A 21,018-nucleotide genomic window follows, 5' to 3' on the forward strand; every position below is an offset into this window, starting at 1 on the left:
ATTCCATATTCCACCATTGAATCTTACTAACCTTGTGCTCTCTTTCTCCCCTAGTTTGTGCTCTCTCCCTCGCTCTCTGTTCTCTCTGTACCTTCTGCAGGTGTCCCTGGTCCTGGAGCTGTATATCGCTGATGTGCAGTTACTGGTCCCACCAACCTGCAGTGTCTATTTGTTGTTTATTGTTGCTGTTCTTTTCTCTCTGCTCTATCCACTCACCCCAACCGGTCGAGGCAGATGGCCGCCCAAACTGAGCCCGGTTCTGCTGGAGGTTTTTTCTTCCGTTAAAGGGAGTTTTTCCTCTCCACTGTCGCCAAGTGCTTGCTCATAAGGGAATTGTTGGGTTTTTAGTTTTAGTTTTTGTAAAGTGCCTTGAGATGATTTGTATTGTGATTTGGCGCTATACAAATAAAATTGAATTGAATTGAATTAACAGGAAGACAATTCCCAGGCCCAAACTCAAGTACCAAGTTGGAAAAGCAGGTTGAACAGTCACACAAGTACCAACCATATTTTAATGAATTTAAAGCTTTGGTGTCAGCTTTTGCATTACAGGTAAAGGAGAACCGGGAGGGGGAGAAAGGAGCTGATCCACATACGGCGGAGTGGGTTCTGCTAAAGGTCATCAAAAGGAAGTGGACAGAACCCTGGTGGACAGGCCCCTACCGAGTGGTGGAAAGAACGTCCCACGCTGTCTGGCTGGACGGCAAAGGAGAGACGTGGTTTCATTGGAGCCAGTGTGTGCCGGCGCTGGAACCAGGGCACACCCTGCAGGACATCCAGAAGGAGCAGGAGGACAGCGCATCTCAAAAGGGGGACTCAGTTGAGTCTCCCATTCAGTCTGGTCCTCAACGAAAAGGGCAGAATAATCCCTTGGACCAGGGTCTGGCTGGGGTAGTCTACCCCCAGACCAGCAACGCGCCTGATCCGGACAGGTCGGGCTGAAGGACAGAAGAAAGAAACGGAGCCTGCATCCCAGAAAAGAGACTCTTGAATCGCTTTGCACCCGTTTAATTACCACTGCTGTAGAAGGTAAACAGGATGTTAAACAGATAATGCCCCTCCTCGCCACAGGCACGCTGGAGTAGGAAGAACATAAGTTCTTGCAACAGTATGATCTCTAGAAGAGATCAAAAGGGGGAATTGTGAGGGGTAAAAGATAAAAGATTGAATTATTGTAATCACTGGTGTATGCCTATGTATATGGGAAGTGGAAAATTACTGAGCATACACTGGTGTAGAGACCATATATGGGAAATGAAATATTACTGAGCATACACTGATGTAAAGGCCATATATGGGAACGAGCTGAGCGGCAAGAGTTTCAGTTGAAAAGAGCGTAATCAGACTATATAACCACTGTGTGTTTCCTTGTTTTCAGTTCTGTGGCTGCATGCATTAGAAATAGTGCCACAGAACTCCAGATATATCTGACTGTATTTGCTCATGTAATCTGTTTTGCTGTGGAAACAATAAAAGTATAGAATCTTCAATAGGCTACTGAATGATCTCTTCTCATAAACCAACTCGGCGGGACACAGGTGAAGCTCTTGTCCCAACAGAGTGAAGTGGTCTATTGGGATAATATGGTACTATGAGGTCTTTAAGGTATGAAGGAGCTTGATTATGAAGGGATTTGTATGTGAGAAGATGGATTTTACCATGATTTTACCAAATACAACACTGACATCTAGAGGAAGGACACAGTAAAGACATGTTATGGAATTAGGTTGCTGCAAAGGCCCTTTAATATTCAAATGAAACCATGTCTTCCTCTAGAGAATTTTTTATTTAATAAAATCTTTCAGTCAGTCACTTTTGCTGACCTGATTCTATGTATATTACTATATCACAAGATGTCATTAAACAGTTGCTTACATTGCTGTCTGAGTATAACAGTACAGCTCTAGGTTCTCAATCTTCTTTACTGCTTAGCTAATAATTTTATTACTCTCCTCTAACTTTGATTTATATCTTGGTTATACTGTATAAAAAATATACAGGCAATTCAAGGTGAGATAAATGTGGATAAATGAAATTCAAACTTTAAAAATTGATTTGATAAGATAAGAAACCTTTATTTGTCCAACAATGGTGAAATTGCATTGTTACAATAGCAAAGTACAAGTACACAGCAGAGTGCCAGAAGTGACAAAGATGTAAGATAAATAAGAAATTAAAAATATTAAAAAATACTAAGTGGAATAAAACTATAAGTGCAACGCTGCACAAACTGTAAGTGAGCACAATTTTGTTATTCAAACATAAGAAAAACATTTCAAATGAAAGAATGTTTTTAGAATTAGTATGGTCAGTGTACACAAACCTGGATGCTATTTAGGTAGATAAATTTTGTAAGCATTTAAGCAAGGCAGCAACAGTGTATGTGTGCACATATGTGTGTGTTTGGAGATTTGAAAGTTACCAGGATCTACCTACTAGTGATATCCATCAGGACCATAACAAGCACGAGCATGTCTTGAAGAGTGAGTGCTATGATCTTAAGGCCAAACACTTTCAGTTTGGTACAGCCTACTTTTAATTGCAGGCTTCAAAATGTTTGGATTCCTCATTTTAGCCCAGACGTTCAGCCGTATAGCAGATAAAGTGATGGAACACAGTATTGGGTTTCTCCACAAGTTTGGCCACTGAGATATCCAGGGTGAAGTTAGAGAAATCCCAAAAGACTACAACTCCCAGCGTCCCATGGTGTGACACAACAACAAACGATAGGGAGGCAGCAGCTGATAGAGGGGACAGACTGCGTAAATAGAAGCAAAGAGAGAGAGAAGGACTGGGACAGTTTTTCTTCCACATCAATGGAGGTTTTCTCCCCTGCCGTGGAGCAGAACTGACCCAAGAGGAACCCCGCTCGAAATGGCTAAAAACCAGGAAGTGGAACGCATCGCCAAAAAGCTGGATAAAATGGTGCACAAGAAAAACACGGTGAGTGCCAAAACAATTGCTGTATCTGCAGAAAAGCACGCGATCAGGTGATGAGCTCTACCTTGAACTGCTGGGAGAGGGAAAATTCTGGAAACATGGACAATGTGCTTGAATTGTGCCGATAACCATACACTCATAACTGATGCTGCGGGTTCACTGCTGAATTTTGCAAATAGTTTGGTTTGAAATCACAGCAGCAAATTACACTGCTTCCACCTGGAAACAATTAACAAGTAAACACACCTCGTTTTATTAACTGTAGCAACACAGCTTTTCGTTTCTAAATATTTAGATTGTGTCTTCGTGCACTGTTTAATTGAATTAATTATCATAAACTTCTGAAATGTAGTTTTCAATGCCATAATAGAGACAAAGTCTTGAGCATTACGTTTTATAAAAGATAATTATTTTGAAAACATGGGTAATAACATGAGAAACGTTTGAGGACTTTAATGTTTTTAAGAAACAAATGTGTTGACTTTGATTTCTGATGAGTGAACTCAATTTAAAAAATTGCCATTTCATTGACAAATGACAACTAGGCCAAGATTTAGCAACTTTTAATCACTGTTAAGGTTACATTTCCAGGAATGAAACACTGAAACGCAAACTAAACAACTCAGTGCCAGCTGAAGTAAAACTTGATGGCATCCCTTTTATATATATATATATATATATATATATATATATATATATATATATATATATATATATATGTATAAATAAGAGAGTCCATCCCCTCTCAATAAGTTGGATTCCAGAGCCAGTGATGTGCGTGGAGGTGAGCCTGACTACCTCTAGTCGGTACCGCTCAACCTACTGCACAAGCTCCCTTATGGATCCCCTTGTAGGTGGTGGGCCCACAGAAGGGCGGCCCCATGTCACCATCTCTGACTTTGCCCGGCTGGGCCCCATGGCCTTTGAGCCCCAACCCCAGGCCTGTCTCCAGGGTGGGGTTCCGGCATTGCCGTACCAGGCAAAATCACGGTCCTTGTTTTTCTCTTCTTCATAAGGGGACCATTGACACTCAGACACACAGGTAAAGAGAGGGACAGAGCTGTCAACTGTCCAAAGGTGAGTTGGATCTGCTGGCAGAGGAGGAAGCTGGACAGACTCGGCAGACCTAAACGTATTGTGAGGGTCTGTTGGGAATGTTTGGCCGAACCCTCTATCAGAGAGATCTTCAACTCCCACTTTTGAGAGAGCTTCAACCAGATCTCGAGGGAGGGTGGGGACATTGAGTCCAAATGCACCATGTTGTCCACCTCCATTGTCGACGCAGCGGACCGGAGCTGTGGTCGTAAGGTCTCTGGTGCCTGTCATGGTGGCAATCCCCGAACCCGGTAGTGAACACCAGAGGTAAGGGATGCCATCAAGATGAAAAAGGAGTCCTTTTGAGCCTGGCTGGCTTGTGGGAGCAGCTGACAGGTACCAGTAGGCCAAGCGTGCTGCGACCTGGGCAGTGGTGGAGGCAAAAACTCAGGTCTGGGAGGAGTTTTTTGGGGCCATGGAAGAGGGCAAACTGCCAGGCGCCTCGAGAGGGGGAAGCAGTGGAGCATGGGTAGCTGCTGACCTGGACTGGGGGATATTATCGGACAGTGGAAAGAATACTTCGATGATCTTATTAACCCCGCTGATGCTCCTTTTATGGACAGAATTTCTAGTCGCAGCCAGAGGCTGGAGGGAGTCCAGTTCAGGGACCACAGGATTTCATCCTTGCTTTTTGCAGATGATGATGTCCTGTTGGCTCCATGGTTCTCAACCGGAAAAAGGTGGCTTGCCATCTCCAGGTCAGGGGAGGGATCCTGCCTCAGGTGGAGGAGTTTAAGTATCTTGGGATCCTGTTCACGAGGGAGGGAAGGACGGAACGTGAGACTGAATGATGGATCAGTACATAGGTAGCAGCAATGCGGTCAATGTACCAGTCTGTTGTGGTGAAGAAGGAGCTGAGTCGAAAGGCGAAGCTCTCGATTTACTGGTCAGTCTGCGTTCCTACTCTCACCTATGGTCATGAGTTTTGGGTCAAGGACAAGATCTCGGATACAAGCGGCTGAAAAGAGTTTACTTCACAGGGTGGCTGGGCGCTCCCTTAGAGATAGGGTGAAGAGCTCGGTCACCTGGAAGGAGTTCAGAGTAGAGCCGCCCCTCCTCCACATTGAGAGTAACCGGCTGAGGTGGCTCGGGCATCTATTCCGAAGGCTTCCTGGGCGCCTTCTTGGGGAGGTGTTCCGGGCATGTCCCACTGGGAGGAGGCCCCGGGGAAGACCCAGGACACGCTGGAGGGACTATGTCTCTCCTCTGGCCTGGGAATGTGGGGCATCCCTGCTTGTCTGTTGCTTAGACTGTAGCCCTGGATAAGCGTTCTCCCTCTTATCCAGGGCCATGGAAGATGGTCGGAATTGGCCGATTTTTCGCATGAATGGTGATCAGCCGGTCAGTCTCACATCTTGCCGATTCAATCCTTTTGCCAGCAGTGCAGGCAATGATGTCACAGCCATGCGCACACTAACCATCGCGTGTAAACATGTTGGTGTGGAAGTTCTTCTCTGTGAGTGAAGATGAAGATTGCAGTTTGTAACATTTGTAAGGCCAAAATACAACATGGTGGACCAACCATGTTTGTTAATAAGCCTACTTTGTTAGTTATATTTTATTTCTAACTTTTTCAAGGCACAGAGCACTTTATTTTGTTGTTAGTTATTTTGTTATAAGATCCTGTAATCATTTATGAATCCTTTTAATTATAGAATTTAAAAAAATTCAGAGAAAAAGAAGATTTTTGTAACTATTATGTTAAGCAATTTATTTTGTTGGGAAAAGATCCTGTAATGTTTAATAATTTATTTTATTTATATATATTTTTATACACACACAGTGGGGCAAAAAAATATTTAGCCAGCCACCAATTGTGCAAGTTCTCCCACTTAGAAAGATGTGAGGCCTGTAATTTTCATCATAGGTATACCTCAACTATGAGAGACAAAATGAGAAAAAAAATTCAGAAAATCACATTGTCTGATTTTTATAGAATTTATTTGCAAATTATGGTGGAAAATAAGTATTTGGTCAATAACAAAAGTTCATCTCAATACTTTGTTATATACCATTTGTTGGCAATGACAGAGATCAAACATTTTCTGTAAGTCTTTCTTTGCAGTATTTGTAAAGTCTGTAAGCTTTTCACACACTGCTGCTGGTATTTTGGCCCATTCCTCCATGCAGATCTCCTCTAGAGCAGTGATGTTTTGGGGCTGGATCATTGTCATGCTGAAAGACCCAGCCATGTTTCATCTTCAATGCCCTTGCTGATGGAAGGAGGTTTTCACTCAAAATCTGACGATACATGGCCCCATTCATTCTTTCCTTTACATGGATCAGTCGTCCTGGTCCCTTTGCAGAAAAACAGCCCCAAAGCATGATGTTTCCACCCCCATGCGTCACAGTAGGTATGGTGTTCTTTGGATGCAACTCAGCATTCTTTCTCCTCCAAACACAACGAATAGAGTTTTTACCAAAAAGTTCTATTTTGGTTTCATCTGACCATATGACATTCTCCCAATCCTCTTCTGGATCATCCAAATGCTCTCTAGCAAACTTCAGACGGGCCTGGACATGTACTGGCTTAAGCAGGGGGACACGTCTGGCACTGCAAGATTTGAGTCCTTGGCGGCATAGTGTGTTACTGATGGTAGCCTTTGTTACTTTGGTCCCAGCTCTTTGCAGGTCATTCACTAGGTCCCCCCATGTGGTTCTGGGATTTTTGCTCACCGTTCTTGTGATCATTTTGACCCCATGGGGTGAGATCTTGCGTGGAGCCCCAGATGTAGGCAGATTATCAGTTGTCTTGTATGTCTTCCATTTTCTAATAATTGCTCCCACAGTTGATTTCTTCACACCAAGCTGCTTACCTATTGCAGATTTAGTCTTCCCAGCTTGGTGCAGGTCTACAATTTTGTTTCTGGTGTCCTTTGACAGCTCTCTGGTTTTGGCCATAGTGGAGTTTGGAGTGTGACTGTTTGAGGTTGTGGACCGGTGTCTTTTATACTGATAACAAGTTAAAACAGGTGTCATTAATACACGTAACGAGTGGAGGACAGAGGAGCCTCTTACAGAAGAAGTTACAGGTTTGTGAGAGCCAGAAATCTTGCTTGTTTGTTGGTGACAAAATACTTATTTTGCAACATAATTTGCAAATAAATTCTTTAAAAATCAGACAATGTGATTTTCTGCATTTTTTTTCTCATTTTGTCTCTCATAGTTGAGGTATACCTATGACGAAAATTACAGGCCTCTCTCATCTTTTTAAGTGGGAGAACTTGCACAATTGGTGGCTGACTAAATACTTTTTTGCCCCACTGTGTGTGTGTGCGTGTGTGTGTGTGTGTGTGTGTGTGTATAAAATTTCCCTTCTCAGCCCTATGGGTGTGTGTGTATTCTGAGCTAAGATCCTGTGGGACTTCCAGTTACAGACTGACAAACAGGTGATGGCTAACCAACCGGACATGGTGGTGGACAAACAGCAGAAGAAAGCCATAGTGGTTGATGTAGCAATTCCAAGTGATAACAACATCAGATTGAAGGAACATAAGAAGCTTGAGAAATACCAAAGGCTGAAAGAAGAGCTAGAAAAGATGTGGAAGGTGAAGGCAACAGTAGTCCCCATGGTAATCGGCACGCTTGAGGCTATGACCCCCAAACTGGGAGAATGGCTCCAACAGATCCCAGGAACAACATCAGAGCTCTCAGTTCAGAAGAGTACAGTGCTAGGAACAGCTAAGACACTGCAAAGAACCCTCAAACTCCCAGAACTCTGGTAGAGGACCTGAGACTGAGGAAGACACACACACACCACCTGTAGGGGTGAGAAGGGAATTTATTATTTCTTTTCTTTTATATATATATATATTTTCAATTTAGTTTTATTTGTATAGCGCCAAATCACAATATAATCATCTCAAGCCACTTTACAAAAAACAAACAAAAAAAACCCCTTATGAACAAGCACTTGGAGACAGTGGAGAGGAAAAACTCCCTTTAATAGAAAGAACCTCCAGCAGGACCAGGCTCAGGGTGGGTGGCCAGCTGCCTCGCCAGGTTGGGGTGAGTGAATAGAGGAGAGAGAAAAGAACAGGAACAATAAAATAAAACTATACATATTTAAAAACTCGCACTATGCTGTCTGAAAACAGAGTTTGGACACTTTGGCACCCTAAAACTGCACAGAAGGAAAAATGACACCAAAAAAAAAAAACAGAATACAAAAATAAATTAATTAATATTTGAAATAAGTACCTGTAGACCAATCTCTACCCAGCAGCATATGGAAATGAACACTCCATGCCATTTCCAATATGTTCACACTGTGTGTGACATACAAGTTTTTTTCTTTCTTGTGCAATATCATTTTTTAAAGCTATTTTTCCCTCGTACTCGTCATACTCTGACTTTGTGTATCTGTTTTTAAATGCGTATAGAATTGCAACCAAATAAAGTAGAACAATAATTCTTTTTGCATCCAAAACTGGAGGACTTACACTTATATAATCACACATTCAACATGTGCCAGTGCGCTGTTTACCCCGAGTAACGGGTTTGCAGAAATCCAGTAAAAAGCGCACATTATAAAATCATTATAGTCCAGCACTTCCTATGTTGGAATACACATGATCACGTTGTGAGCATGAACACTATCATGTGGTCATGTCTACCCGCGACAACAGGAAGTGACATCTTTTCCTGGGAACCCTTTTCTTGTACACACTCACACTGGCACTCTTGTGGTTACTCTGCATTTTGCTGTTTCACAAAAACACTTAGACACACGGCCCACACACACCAGACATGTACATGTTGTTTTTTGCAAATTATGCCTTTCTGTATATAGTTATTCCTGTGCTGTACTTCGATGTACGTGTCTTTTTGCACATTGTACACAATGTGCATTTTATTTTCATTTTTCTTACACTTATTAAAATTAGTGTATCTCAAAAACTAAGTTATGAATACACAATTTCTTTGGTGTGAAATTACTTTGTACAACTTTTTTATATTTACAATTTTTCGGGATATAGCTATGACATATCTGTATTTAAAAACAATGTTTCATTTTCATTTTTTGTGGTTTATTGCACTTTTTTTAGCAATTTATTTAGTTAGTATGGACTTATTGTGGACATATTTATTAAAATATAAGGGTTGCATTGATGTAATGCAAATTAATATGCTCCAAAAATGGCACTAAATGCATGTAAAAATATGCTCTGGTGGACTTGTTCTATAGTAGGTTTTAAAGGGTTAAAATGTAAAGCTCATTTATTTCCTTTTCTCCAGCCGAAATTGCTGCATAACAGCTGTTGATAAGAGCCTCCTGTCCCATGTACATGTGTAGCTGTTGGATTAGTTGCATTTACCAAAATAAAATTCCTGGTATCATGTATGGGACGTTCTGGCTATCTTAGGTAACTGAAAAACCGCAATACAGCTGTGATCTCCATGTAGCGAAAGCTGCACTTACTGAAATCTAATCTTGGGGCTCCATCATTTTTTTTTTGGTAACCTTTAGAATATACTTAACAAGTGCCTGGGGGATGACAGGAATTCAACTGTGGGAGGCAATCATTAAAAGAAAGCATGGAAGGCTATTGTTTGTTGTCTTGTGTACAGGATGGTGCTCTTGACCTGCTGAGAGAACTGAAGAACATCAAGATGTCTCTGGAGACCCTGCAGGTAATATCACCTGAACGCAATCTGATATAAGTAAGACACTGCTGGACTGCACAGGAAGCTGATTGCCAATGGTGGGTGTGGTTACAGATGCTACAGAGCATATGTCTGACTACATGCAGTGAAATGCTTAGTTGTTTCTAGGTTAGTGTTAAGTTACACTTTTAAGTATGACTGTAACCACATAAACATAATGTGAGTGTTTGAATGTTAACACCAGATATATTGATCAGATTTTAGTTCATATCCAGAATAGCTGCATGTACAGTGCTTGTGCAAAATGTTCTGTAAGATAAAAAAATTCAGTATGCACTTTTTGTGTCAGGGAAGATAAATTAACATATTGCATGTAATCCTCAAAGAAAGATAAAATCGAATATAAAAAGTACATAAATACAGTGTTGAAGCTTAAAGATTTTTGGGTGTCGGTTTCCATGGCATGCAGCAGGTTGGAGTGTATCACAGCCTTGTACAGACTGCAATTACTGAAGTTTTCCTCCTCAACTTTCTAATTGCAGTCTCTACTATCTAAAAACATATTACAGCACTAACTATTCTATGTCCTTCTTTTATTACAGACACATTTGAATGAGCCATGTCTCCTTGACCTTGGCCTGCGTACATTTAGTGTCCTTATCTAATCATATCAAGCAAAACTACATAAGTCTGGAAAAGGGGGGTCGGGTGACTTTAACATACTGGAAAGAGCAACATGGCAGTCGCAATATTAAAAATATGTACGGTACACTTGCTGTTTAGAAAAATTGAAAATAATATTCAGGTGTTCAGAACAAGTGATGGTTTCATTAGAACTATTCAATTTCAATATTGAATTTAAAGTTTTGTAGTACTGCTAACCTAACTTGCCTTTGTTTTCATATACAGTGGGTACGGAAAGTATTCAGACCCCTTTAAATTTTTCACTCTTTGTGTCATTGCAGCCATTTGCCAAAATCAAAAAAGTTCATTTTATTTCTCATTAATGTACACTCAGCACCCCATCTTGACAGAAAAAAACAAATGTAGAAATTTTTGCAAATTTATTAAAAAAGAAAAACTGAAATATCACATGGTCATAAGTATTCAGACCCTGTGCTCAGTATTGAGTAGAAGCACCCTTTTGAGCTAGTACAGCCATGAGTCTTCTTGGGAATGATGCAACAAGTTTTTCACACCTGGATTTGGGGATCCTCTGCCATTCTTCCTTGAAGATCCTCTCCAGTTCTGTCAGGTTGGATGGTGAACGTTGGTGGACAGCCATTTTCAGGTCTCTCCAGAGATGCTCAATTGGGTTTAGGTCAGGGCTCTGGCTGGACCAGTCAAGAACGATCACAGAGTTGTTCCGAAGCCACTCCTTTGTTATTTTAGCTGTGTGCTTAGGGTCATTGTCCTGTTGAAAGGTGAACCTTCGGCCCAGTCTGAGGTCCTGAGCACTCTGGAAGAGGTTTTCTTCCAGGATATCTCTGTACTTCATCTTTCCTTCAATTGCAACCAGTCGTCCTGTCCCTGCAGCTGAAAAACACCCCCACAACATGATGCTCCCACCACCATGTTTCACTGTAGGGATTGTATTGGGCAGGTGATGAGCAGTGTCTGGTTTTCTCCACACATACTGCTTAGAATTAACGCCAAAAAGTTCAATCTTGGTCTCATCAGACCAGAGAATCTTATTTCTTATAGTCTGCGAGTCCTTCATGTGTCTTTTGGCAAACTCTATGCGGGCTTTCATGTGTCTTGCACTGAGGAGAGGCTTCCGTCGGGCCACTCTGCCATAAAGCCCCGACTGGTGGAGGGCTGCAGTGATAGTTGACTTTGTGGAACTTTCTCCCATCTCCCTACTGCATCTCTGGAGCTCAGCCACAGTGATCTTTGAGTTCTTCTTTACCTCTCTCACCAAGGCTTTTCTCCCACGATTGCTCAGTTTGGCTGGACGGCCAGGTCTAGGTAGAGTTCTGGTCGTCCCAAACTTTTTCCATTTGAGGATTATGGAGGCCACTGTGCTCTTAGGAACCTTGAGTGCTGCAGAAATTCTTTTGTAACCTTGGCCAGATCTGTGCCTTGCCACAATTCTGTCTCTGAGCTCCTTGGGCAGTTCCTTCGACTTCATGATTCTCGTTTGCTCTGACATGCACTGTGAGCTGTAAGGTCTTATATAGACAGGTGTGTGCCTTTCCTAATCAGGTCCAATCAGTTTAATTAAACACAGCTGGACTCCAATGAAGAAGCAGAACCATCTCAAGGAGAATCAGAAGAAAGGGACAGCATGTGAGTTAAATATGAGTGTCACTGCAAAGGGTCTGAATATTTATGACCATGTGATATTTCAGTTTTTCTTTTTTAATAAATTTGCAAAAATTTCTACATTTCTGTTTTCTTCTGTCAAGATGGGGTGCTGAGTGTACATTAATGAGAAATAAAGTGAACTTTTTTGATTTTGGCAAATGGCTGCAATGACACAAAGAGTGAAAAATTTAAAGGGGTCTGAATACTTTCCGTACCCACTGTATGTGTGTGTTGTCCCCAGTTGAATTATTAATTTCAAATTGGACAAGGTGTATTCTATCAGTGGGGATATCCAGCACAACCCCCTCAGACTCACTCCCTATTGGGTAAACTTCAACCATTGAATTACAGGACATCAACATTCCGTTCATTCAGTGTGAGCTAGCTTGACTATCAGCAGAAATTTTGTATTATCATATAATAGTAGATATTGTTTATTCTGTAAGGATAGCCTATAATAATAGAAAAGTCAGGCAAATATAACCTTAAATCCTTCATGATAAAAAAAAAGTTTTGTACAGTAAAGGGTAATTGATGGGAAGTGGAGCCACAGGGTTCGCCAGCACTGACTTCTAGTGTCAATTGCACTAACAAAAGACGGTGGATACCGACATCAGTCCTCTAGCTAGTTGATCACCTGGTGTGCCTGATAGAGCAGTTTTTACATAAATCAAATTACAGTGCCACCATCAGAGGTTGACCTCTGTGCTGTCAATGAATTGGCAAGCTTAGCATCCAATCACAGGATTAGAAACTAGTAAGAGGTATAAATTGGTCCATACCGATTTATAACGTAGTTCTAATTGAATATTGGATTTTTAAGGCAATGCAGTCAGATAATGTCATTTTGACCTTACTTTCACACCTGAACCTATTTGTTTTCTTTGAAAAAAAAAAAAAAAAAGTATATCCATGTATGGGAGAACCGATTTCCAGTTAGCCAGGGTTTGCCCAGTGCTTTAAGTCACTGTCCATAAATGTGCTGTAAATACACTTTCTTGTGTAACTGCATAATGAATATCTGTAATTTCATCATAAAAACGGAATCATGTACTAATTTTGACATATGCAAATGTGGATATAGATAATGAATTGAACTTTTCAACTTAATCTGTGGCCTTAATCACCACCATGAAATCACAGCTACCTTCTTCATCTCCTACAAGGCTTTTATGTGCATGGTGGATTACAAAACCACGGGTTTTTTTTTTCTTTCTATAAGATCTGGAACCAAATATTAACAACCACTGGAGAGGAGCACAAACAGAGGGGCTGCTGACATGGCTGAAAGATAAATACAACTTTGATACAACATATAACCTGATCTCTTGTTAGTGTAAATTTGACTTATAATGACTAAATACACCAGATGAGGACTTTACACCATTTTTTTAATAACAAGGTTACCCTGTTTCTCTGTCTGTAGTCAACCAGAGTTGGAATGTCAGTGAATGCAGTGAGGAAACAGAGTTCAGACGAAGAGGTTCAGACTCTGGCCAAAACTCTCATCAAGTCCTGGAAGAAACTGCTGGGTAGGTTTGTGTGTGGTATGAAAAATAAATAAATAATTTTTAAATCTATATATTTAAATAGATCAGAGTGTCATGTCAGCTGTAGCACACAGGTGGAGTAGTGTGGATAGGCTGATCTGGGAAATGAGCTGCTTTTCTGGAGTTTTGGCACACACTGACTCTGGGAAGTGGAGCGGTGGTAACAATTAGATTAGGTTTCCACCCGGCTGTTTCTATGTGCATTTTCAACTTGTAAAAAAAAAAAAAAAAAAAAAACAACCTAGCGTAAATGCTAACAAAAATGTTTTTATACTTGGCTGTTGTAGTTGGTGTATTGATTAAAGCAAAATGCAACAAAGGGCAATGGAAACAGACTTGGCGAATAAATGGTGATACAGACCAAGCATGTGACCCAGTCATATTTATGTACTTCCATCCACTTTTCCACATGGTTTTCCATTGTTTGAGCTTTTGACTGGCTCTCTTAAATTATATCATCTTGGTCTGCCCTCTTCTTCTCCTGAAATGGTTGAATGGCTTCCAATTGGAAAATTAGTTCCAGCTGTTGTTCTTGGTGAACCAACTTATGACATTTGCATTATGTTGGCTGTAGATGGAAATGTGTGTTTTGCATTTTTTTTCTGTCATCGTGTGGACATTCAGAGGACATTCATTCAAATTGTGCTATATTTGAGTGGAAACCCACCGGTTTTCACATGTCAACCCACAATCAAGTTGCCAGAGTGTGGGATTTTTACAGGCATTGTAACATATGCCTCCAGTGTGCCCTGTCTATGTAAACCTAATGTGATTTTAGAGAAATGGACCTATTGCTGTACTGTTTTTTACCTTTTAGGACTGAGCCAAAACTTGTGTATTTTTGTTTCATTTCTCATCCCACAGATGGCTCAGAGGGAAGGTCTGAGGACAAGGAGAAGAAGAAAGAAGGCTCTCCTGTGAGGTTATCATCCACCTCCAAGGACTCTGTCAGCTGCGAGAAAAGGTCTGTCCTACAGCAACAACTCACAGCAAGTTGCAGGAGGACGTTGCCATTAAAGTTAATTTCTGTAACCAGAATCCTGTCATATTTCTCTCACTCCAAACCCTACTAAACCTCTTTTCTTCATCTCACCTTCTCGTCCTCACTTGTAGGAACCCTGGGGAGACCCCCACGACTCCAGCCACCCCCAGTATCCCCTCTCAGGTCACAACATTCCCTCCTGTTCCAGTCACCACTGACAGCGTCAGGAACAAGTGTCGAGAGCTGCTGGTGGCCGCACTGCAGACTGACGGTGGGATCATGCATTTCTATACGGATATATATGTGGATTTTCACAATATTTAAACTGATTCTTTTTATAGTAAATATACAGACTAAGAACTGATGATGTACAAATGGCTGCTAAGTCATTTACTGTACATACTATACCATACCAAATATTCATACTTATTTACAATCTTAACAATATAGTGATGACAAAACAATCTTACCCTGTTCTAGAGTTTTCATATCACATGACCTTCATCAGCAGATTTTTTTTTTTTCTTTAAAGTTTAAAGTGCTCTGAAAAAAGGAGATGTTTTCATGACAACTGGTCAGACTCCCATCTACTGATGAGTATTATGTGATAAGATTGAAAACTCTGGAGCAGGTTACAAATGAGATGAGATTGTTTTCAGGTGTTTTCAAGGCCAATAATTAGCTTTGAAACTCAACTTCTGCCATAGATGACATTACAGTTTCTAAAGCCAAAGTTCAATACAAGTGTGTCAGTGTGATTTCATTCACTGTAGACAGCAATGCAGTTTGATTTAAAAGGTCTGGAAAAATAGATAGTAAGTGATCATTGAGTTTGGAGTTTTTTATTTATAATTTGTAAAATGTCAATTCCTTTATGTGTAAAACTTGACCTTTGTTTATTTTCATGCACATTAAAAACTTTATGTATAAAATATATGTGTATATGTTCCAGATGACCACAAGACCATTGGAGTTGACTGTGAGCTCCTTGCAGCACAAATTGAAGAACATATCCTTGATGCTGTAGTTTTAATTCCCCAGGGCAACAAACAGAACAGCATTTCACACCCAAATAAAAGATCTTAATCTAACTGAACCGACATGGTGTGTTTAACTTGAACTCCTAAGGTGTCAGCAGTGTGCTGTTCCCTTTGTTCAACATTTTGTAACCCTGTGAGAGATCTTTCCTGGACATGTTTTTTAGTGTCACCACAAGTGCACAGCTCTCACTTATCTAGCACATCTTCAGTTCATGATAGCAGACTACTGAAACCAAATATTAGTGTGTTGGATGTGTGTAGATGAGCTGCAAAAATGCATGTGGACACTTAGCTGGCAATAAATCAGTACACCAAGCTAACACTAACGCATACTAATATAACAAGAATCTCCTTGACAATTTTTAAAGTGACATTTTATGATAAATGAGGGCATATTCAATATTTGATATTATTTGGTGGCTCATCAGTTGTGAATGTTTTCATCCTTGACTGCTCAACATGCTCACTTATCTTCCAGGAGTTTAAGTCAACAGACATGAAATATAAAACACGTCTACGAAGCCGCATCTCCAACTTGAAGGACCAGAAGAATCCCGACTTACGGCGTAATGTCCTGTGTGGGAACATCTCACCTCAGCGCATCGCCTGTATGACAGCTGAGGTTAGTCATGCTGGCATTTTCTCCAGTCTTAACTTCATCAGAGGGGCTGTTTGAGCATTAAGACTTGGTCTAGAGTTTGAGCCACTTTTGCATATCAGCAAAGTTAATCACTATTTATTTCAAACAACAGTTGCTATATATTTATTTAGGTGGTTGTACATCCACAGAGACTAAGACATAATGTTTAACTAATAGGATTTTAAAAGAATGACCCATCCAAAACAGTTGGTCCTGTGGTACAACGTATCATCAGGTTAAGGGTGAGATGAGCATAGGGATGGGCTAAGTTGAGCCCTATTGGTGCCTCATTTCAATACCAACAGAAAGAACAAAATAAAATCATAATCATAGTTTTGTGAAAAAATATAGCTATTTTTTACTTCAGTCATATAACAAAGGTTACACAACTTGTGTGTGGCAGGACCTTAACATGTTTGCGTGTGTGTTTATGTGTCTGACTTTTAACATATCAAACCTTTATACTTTGACTTTAATTTTTTACATAACATTGAGCTATTAGTAATGTGGGGTTCTAAGTTGTTGGCATGATGTTACAAGCTGAACAATAATAGATAACACTTATTTTTACCACAATTTTAGATAATATGAATGTGATATTTTTTTGTTTTTTTTTTTTTTTTTTTTTACTGGAGTCTGTTAAGCCATTGGCCCAACTTGCCCCAAGACTAGTGACAGATTTTACCCCACAGCCACCATTTTGAAAAAACTGCTTCATAGAGAAACTCAGACACACTGTTTTGTGACATCAGCTTATACAACTTAAAAACTAATGTGTACTAGTGTCCCAAAGTTCTCTTTTCCCATTGAGATAATGTATTAACTTGACATGACAAAAAATCTCATTTTCAGACCTTTTTGCATGTGTTGTTCAGTTCAGTTTAATTCACTATTTGTGTAGCGCCACACCACAATAACAACCGATATCCAAGCACTTTACATAGAATCCAACAAATCCTTTATGATTGAAGTCAGTGAAATTAACTATTCTTCCTTAATTTGATCCATCATATGGTTAATTTAGTTTATGATTGCTGAGATAAAATGGGTGGCTCAGCTTACCAAGTGAATCTAAAACTCTTTAGAAATACTGTACTTGAATACTATATGCTGGATTTTAAGCATTTGAAATGTTTGTGCAGGAGATGGCAAGTGCAGAGCTAAAGCAGATCAGAGAGGCTCTGACCAAAGAGTCCATCAGAGAGCATCAGCTGTCAAAGGTTGGAGGAACTGAGACGGACATGTTTATCTGCAGCAAGTGTCATGGGAAGAGCTGCACGTACACCCAGGTACAGATGCACACGCCATGTCAGTTTTGACCAAAATGTTTAACCACTTGTGTTTTTTAACCATCTTTGTGTATATATGCGTGTTACAGGTGCAAACCCGCAGTGCTGATGAGCCCATGACCACCTTTGTGTCATGTAACAGCTGTGGCAACCGGTGGAAGGTAAGATGCACAGGAATACCCAAATGTTGAGTGAATAGGGTCAGATCGCATTGTCTGAAGAACCGAAAAATGTATAACTATACAAATACCGAGTGCTATTGTAGGTCGCTGGCTACCGAGAAGCAAAGTGAACACCAGATGTTTGTTTTATTAAAGGTATGTCAAGCTTTATTAGAAAAGTGACACTTTATATTTTCCTTCCTGAAAACCTCTGTGGGAAATGTAGGAATAAGTGAAGCAGAAGAGGATTGGCACTGTAGCCTAACGAAACACTCCTCTGTTTCTCTTTCCTATCAAGTGTCCAAGTGTCACAGGGATGAAATTTATTGTTAGTAATTTTGTGGTCAGTAACTGTAACCACAAGATGGCAGCAAAGGCTGGACTCCATTTCCCTTCCTGTCAGCTCTAAATTTCTGTCTACCTTCAGTTAGCACTTCTGCTCCCTTTGTATGTTATCCTTATTCTGTCTTCATGTTGTTTATTTTTTCCCCACTTTTTTTATTTATACTGCATTCCTGCTTTGTCTCACTGTCTTTTGTTGTGCTTGTGTCCCTCTGAGAAATGTCAATCCGATATTTATTCCCCTTTTTGCTACACCAACACCTGTTAAAAATATGGGCTGCCAGATAATACACTTTCTTCCGCTAGCTATTCACCAAGTTTGTCAGCTTTTTTTGCTTAAAGCTACTGGAAACAGGGTTGATGATAGTGCCGCCCCTGAACCAGACAATACATGTACACAATAGTATGCACTATAAAGACAAAGGTTCCTTGGAACTAAAGGATAGATGTTGATTCATCATTTATGAGCTACACCTTTCATATTACACATTTACACATTTGAAGAGGACTATTTCCATTTTTGATCTATATAAAATTACTGATTAGTGCAGCTTTACTATTAATAATAGAAAATATACAAAGTACATAGACAATATACAAAGGTCATATTTGTATCATGTGAGCATGTTTCTCATCCTGCTGTTGGCTTCCTGTTATTCTGCTACACCAATGAAAACAGCACTGCACCACATGTAAATGGTACAAGATGTTAAGTGGTTTAATAAAATCAGGACTTCAAATATTTTGAGAAATGAAATGCTTGACATGCATATTGATCCACATCAAGGATATGCACATTTAGTCTGGTAATTGGTTTTGAATATATATATATATATATATATATATATATATAGCATTTTATCTAGTAAGTATAAGTTGCAAGTTTGTGGTGAAACTTAAAATAGGCTTTAATAACAATCTTTCTTTTGTCCTTTCAGTTCTTTTGAAGAGGACTATTTCATCATAAAGCAAAGTTGCTAAATTGAAATGAGTTTGGAATTTAAAAAATATTGTGTTTTTGTTTTGTATAATTTCTTATTATATAAACAACTAAAAGCTGTAATATATTTGGAGAAAAAATATGCTAGTTCATGTTGTCTATTGGTTTACTTTTTTTTGTATGTAGCACTGTTTATTTCTTATGCTAGATGAAGCTTTAAACCAGATTTCAAACACACTGAGGTCTTGAAACAGTGGACGTGCCTTTCTTTGCTATGTTGTGCTGCCACATATTTTGCCCTTAACATTTATATTAAAGTTGCTCTTGGATTAAGACCACAACACTTTAGTTCCTGTGTTTCGTTTTGCCTTCTTTGGTTTTTAGAGGGCAGCACAGTGGCTTTGTGGTTAGTACTGTTGCTTCACAGAAAGAAGGGCCCAGGTTCGCAAACCGTCAGGGACTTTTCTGTGTGGAGTTTGCATGTTCTCCCTGTGCTTGTGTGGGTTTACCCTGGGTACTCCAGTTTCCTCCCCCAGTCCAAAAAACATGCATATCAATATAAAGGAAATTCAAAAACATGTCTGACTTGTGAACAGTCTCTTCTTTTATCAAATGACTCCCCCCAATTTTTTTTTACATAGAACTACTACACTTTACATAGAAAATTTGAATGAATTAACGGTGGCACCAAGAAGTGTACTTGAATTAAAACATGGATTATTTCTCGCACCAGAGCATCTGAGCCAACAGCAGTTAATATTCCTCTTCAGGATGACAACACATATACCTATCATCTCGATTTGGTGTGAGGTCATTTTAATAGACCAGTAAAGTACACAAAGTAAATAGAGATTGAAGTTAAGCCCGAGTTTTAGTCTGGTGGTGCAAGCATGTTGACAAAGTTGATGAGAAGTGATTAGAAGGGAACTCTTCTTGTTTGTTGTGGAAACAAATGCTGAGCTCTTTCTCTACATGAGCACGGGACATGGGGAAGGCTTGGGGTCTGTGTGATACGAGCTGTTAGGTGTCATCTTTTTGGATGGAAGTCGTGATGTAGACAGGACACAGGGTAGCTGGCTATAACATGTTCATGGAGAGAAATATGGTCACTTAGTGTCACTACTGTTTGGCAAACAAATTCAACATGTTAGACCAATTTAGGCTTACATTAATGGTCATATTAAGAAAGAAAGTCTGGTTTAATACAACTTTGATCTAATTTTTGTTGTTTGAAACGTTTTCACATTAGTAATTATATTGTACTCACCAATTTAATGCTTATACTTTGCACTGTAGAAATAATGTCACTATGTTCCCAGATATGTATAATTAATAAATTTAGCTATTTAGCTTTATACAAAACTATTATTACAGTAGGTACTTTGTAGTAAAATACTAGTCTCACAAAAGATCAGTCCAGACAAAATATTTTTAGTGATTGTTTTGAAAAGAAGGGCCTGGCTACACAACCCATCAAGGACCTTTCTGTGTGGAGTTTGCATGTTCTCCCTGTGTTTGCGTGGGTTTACTCCAGGTACTCTAGTGTATGTAAGATCCCACAGTTCACACTGCATGTCAGGACAAAAACCAAACATGAAATCATTAAATTGTGAAGAGACATAGATCAGGACAATAGTATCAAACTATTTATAAAGCTGTGAGTGTTCCCAGGAGCACAGTAGCCTCAATAACAGAAATGGAAGAAGACTAGAACCACCAGGACTTTTCCTAGAATCAACTGTGCAGCCAAACTAGTAAGCAGGCCAGAAGAGCCTCAGTCAGGGAGGAGACCCACCTCCCACTGGTCCCTGTATGAAAAGTTCAGAAATCCTCTGCAGAGATGTGGAACCTGCTGACACGACAACCATCATTCTCCATCTGTGGTAGAGCAGCTGGAGAGAAGTATGTGTATATGTATGTGTGTTTCTGTGTCACATAAAGAATTAGTTCCAAACACACACAGATCAAGGTACAGTGGGTACGGAAAGTATTCAGACCCCTTCTTTGTGTCATTGCAGCCATTTGCCAAAATCAAAAAAGTTCATTTTATTTCTCATTAATGTACACTCAGCACCCCATCTTGACACAAAAAACAGAAATGTAGAAATCTTTGCAAATTTATTAA

At 39.9% G+C, this 21,018-nt stretch overlaps 1 protein-coding gene across 5 annotated transcripts; it reads left to right on the plus strand.

The window, feature by feature from the left end:
- The first annotated feature begins 2,687 nt into the window (after window positions 1–2,687).
- Window positions 2,688–19,392, plus strand: tcea2 (transcription elongation factor A (SII), 2). 5 transcript variants are annotated; one of them, XM_026331387.1, is made up of 10 exons: window positions 2,688–2,943; window positions 9,607–9,669; window positions 13,376–13,481; window positions 14,364–14,463; window positions 14,613–14,752; window positions 15,434–15,490; window positions 15,989–16,143; window positions 17,304–17,450; window positions 17,540–17,611; window positions 18,892–19,392. In XM_026331387.1, the coding sequence occupies exons 1-10, from the start codon at window positions 2,875–2,877 to the stop codon at window positions 18,898–18,900; spliced, it is 918 nt and encodes a 305-aa protein (XP_026187172.1). In that variant the 5' UTR covers window positions 2,688–2,874; the 3' UTR covers window positions 18,901–19,392. The 5 variants fall into 5 exon arrangements, with proteins under 5 accessions (XP_026187172.1, XP_026187171.1, XP_026187174.1 ...); XM_026331389.1 differs by lacking the exon at window positions 18,892–19,392 and adding an exon at window positions 13,172–13,279 and having other exon boundaries at window positions 2,877–2,943; window positions 17,540–18,874; XM_026331390.1 differs by lacking the exons at window positions 2,688–2,943; window positions 18,892–19,392 and adding exons at window positions 7,747–7,803; window positions 13,172–13,279 and having other exon boundaries at window positions 17,540–18,874.
- The last annotated feature ends 1,626 nt before the right edge of the window (window positions 19,393–21,018 follow it).

This window comes from Mastacembelus armatus, chromosome 7 (assembly GCF_900324485.2).
Source record: "Mastacembelus armatus chromosome 7, fMasArm1.2, whole genome shotgun sequence".
In the NCBI taxonomy this organism is placed as follows: Eukaryota; Metazoa; Chordata; class Actinopteri; order Synbranchiformes; family Mastacembelidae; genus Mastacembelus; species Mastacembelus armatus.